At 38.4% G+C, this 1145-nt stretch overlaps 1 protein-coding gene across 1 annotated transcript in view; it reads right to left on the reverse strand.

Moving 5' to 3' along the window:
- LOC119585718 (lysophosphatidylcholine acyltransferase 2-like) overlaps positions 1-1145 on the reverse strand; it is a gene marked incomplete at its 5' end in the record, with an annotated part of 73891 nt that overhangs the window by 6240 nt on the left and 66506 nt on the right. The window contains 2 exon segments of the mRNA XM_037934405.1: positions 64-201; positions 338-492. Of these exon segments, the coding sequence (XP_037790333.1) occupies positions 64-201; positions 338-492 (293 nt within the window).

A 1145-nucleotide genomic window follows, 5' to 3' on the forward strand; every position in this document is an offset into this window, starting at 1 on the left:
TTTAGGCTTCACAACCCTATCATAATTCATTCCAATGTCAAAAAATCCCGCTAATAAACTTACTCTGCCATGACCTGCCGTACATTGTTAGCAAAAAGTTTAGCATCTCTCTTTTCCTCCTCACTGGGGGTATAAACTGGGAGATACTCAAGCTCACAGAAATTATGGAACTGACACAAGGTGACCCAAAGCATCTTCAAGCTGCAAAGAAAGAATCCAGTCTTTGAGCAGGTTCATAAAAATGCAAAGCAACATTGTAGAACATAAAGTCAGCAATACCGAAGTATCTTAATCCGAAAGCAAAATCCCTAGGCACATCATCAGACAAAAGACTTACGCTCCTGGGCCGTCCCAAGTCCACGTGAAAGAGTCGGTGCGATTGGGGTAGCGGATGAGGACTGGCTGTACAGGCACTCCCGGGTAAAACGCTCCCGGTTTGAAAGTAATGAGGCAGGAGCGATTGGTGCAAGTCCCCTCAGGGAAAATCATTACCTGGAAGAGGCCAAATAAATTATGTATTCCTTAATATGTTCCGGGCAATGCGACCCACTGGTAGGTTATGATGCATTAAATTTTTTAATTCTTCCATGGTTTTTATTTTATTAAATCATTTTAGTACAAGACCAACATACTTTTTGAAGAAAATGTCAAAAGTATACATATTAAGGATAGAAATACTATTTTCTTTTGAGGGGAAAAAAAAATTCTACATGCTGAATGATAATATCTGTGTATTCCTAATATTCTGAAATAATTCAAAGACCACTTATACCTATCCTTGTCTCTCAGCCTTGGTTATTTTTCTCGCATATATTTTGCCATCACCACTTACTGAGTTTCACTTTTTTTTTTCTTACTTTTCATAAACATAGAACCCTGCATATAGCTTGAACCTGATGAATTGATCCACTGAGTGTAGGATCCTCAGTAGGTCATAGCACAGACATCTATTCTTTTCTCTAAATGGAATTCAACCCATGGGTGTATAATTTATCACACCCAACAGACTCTTCAAACCCATAATTTCCTCACTCCCATGAATTTGGCTGCAGTATATAATATTTTCCAAGAAACAAGGCTAAAAATGCCTTAGAGCCTCCAATGACTACATTCATGGCTAATCACTTAAAGCAGTTCGATGTTTG

This window comes from Penaeus monodon, chromosome 20, assembly GCF_015228065.2.
Source record: "Penaeus monodon isolate SGIC_2016 chromosome 20, NSTDA_Pmon_1, whole genome shotgun sequence".
In the NCBI taxonomy this organism is placed as follows: domain Eukaryota; kingdom Metazoa; phylum Arthropoda; class Malacostraca; order Decapoda; family Penaeidae; genus Penaeus; species Penaeus monodon.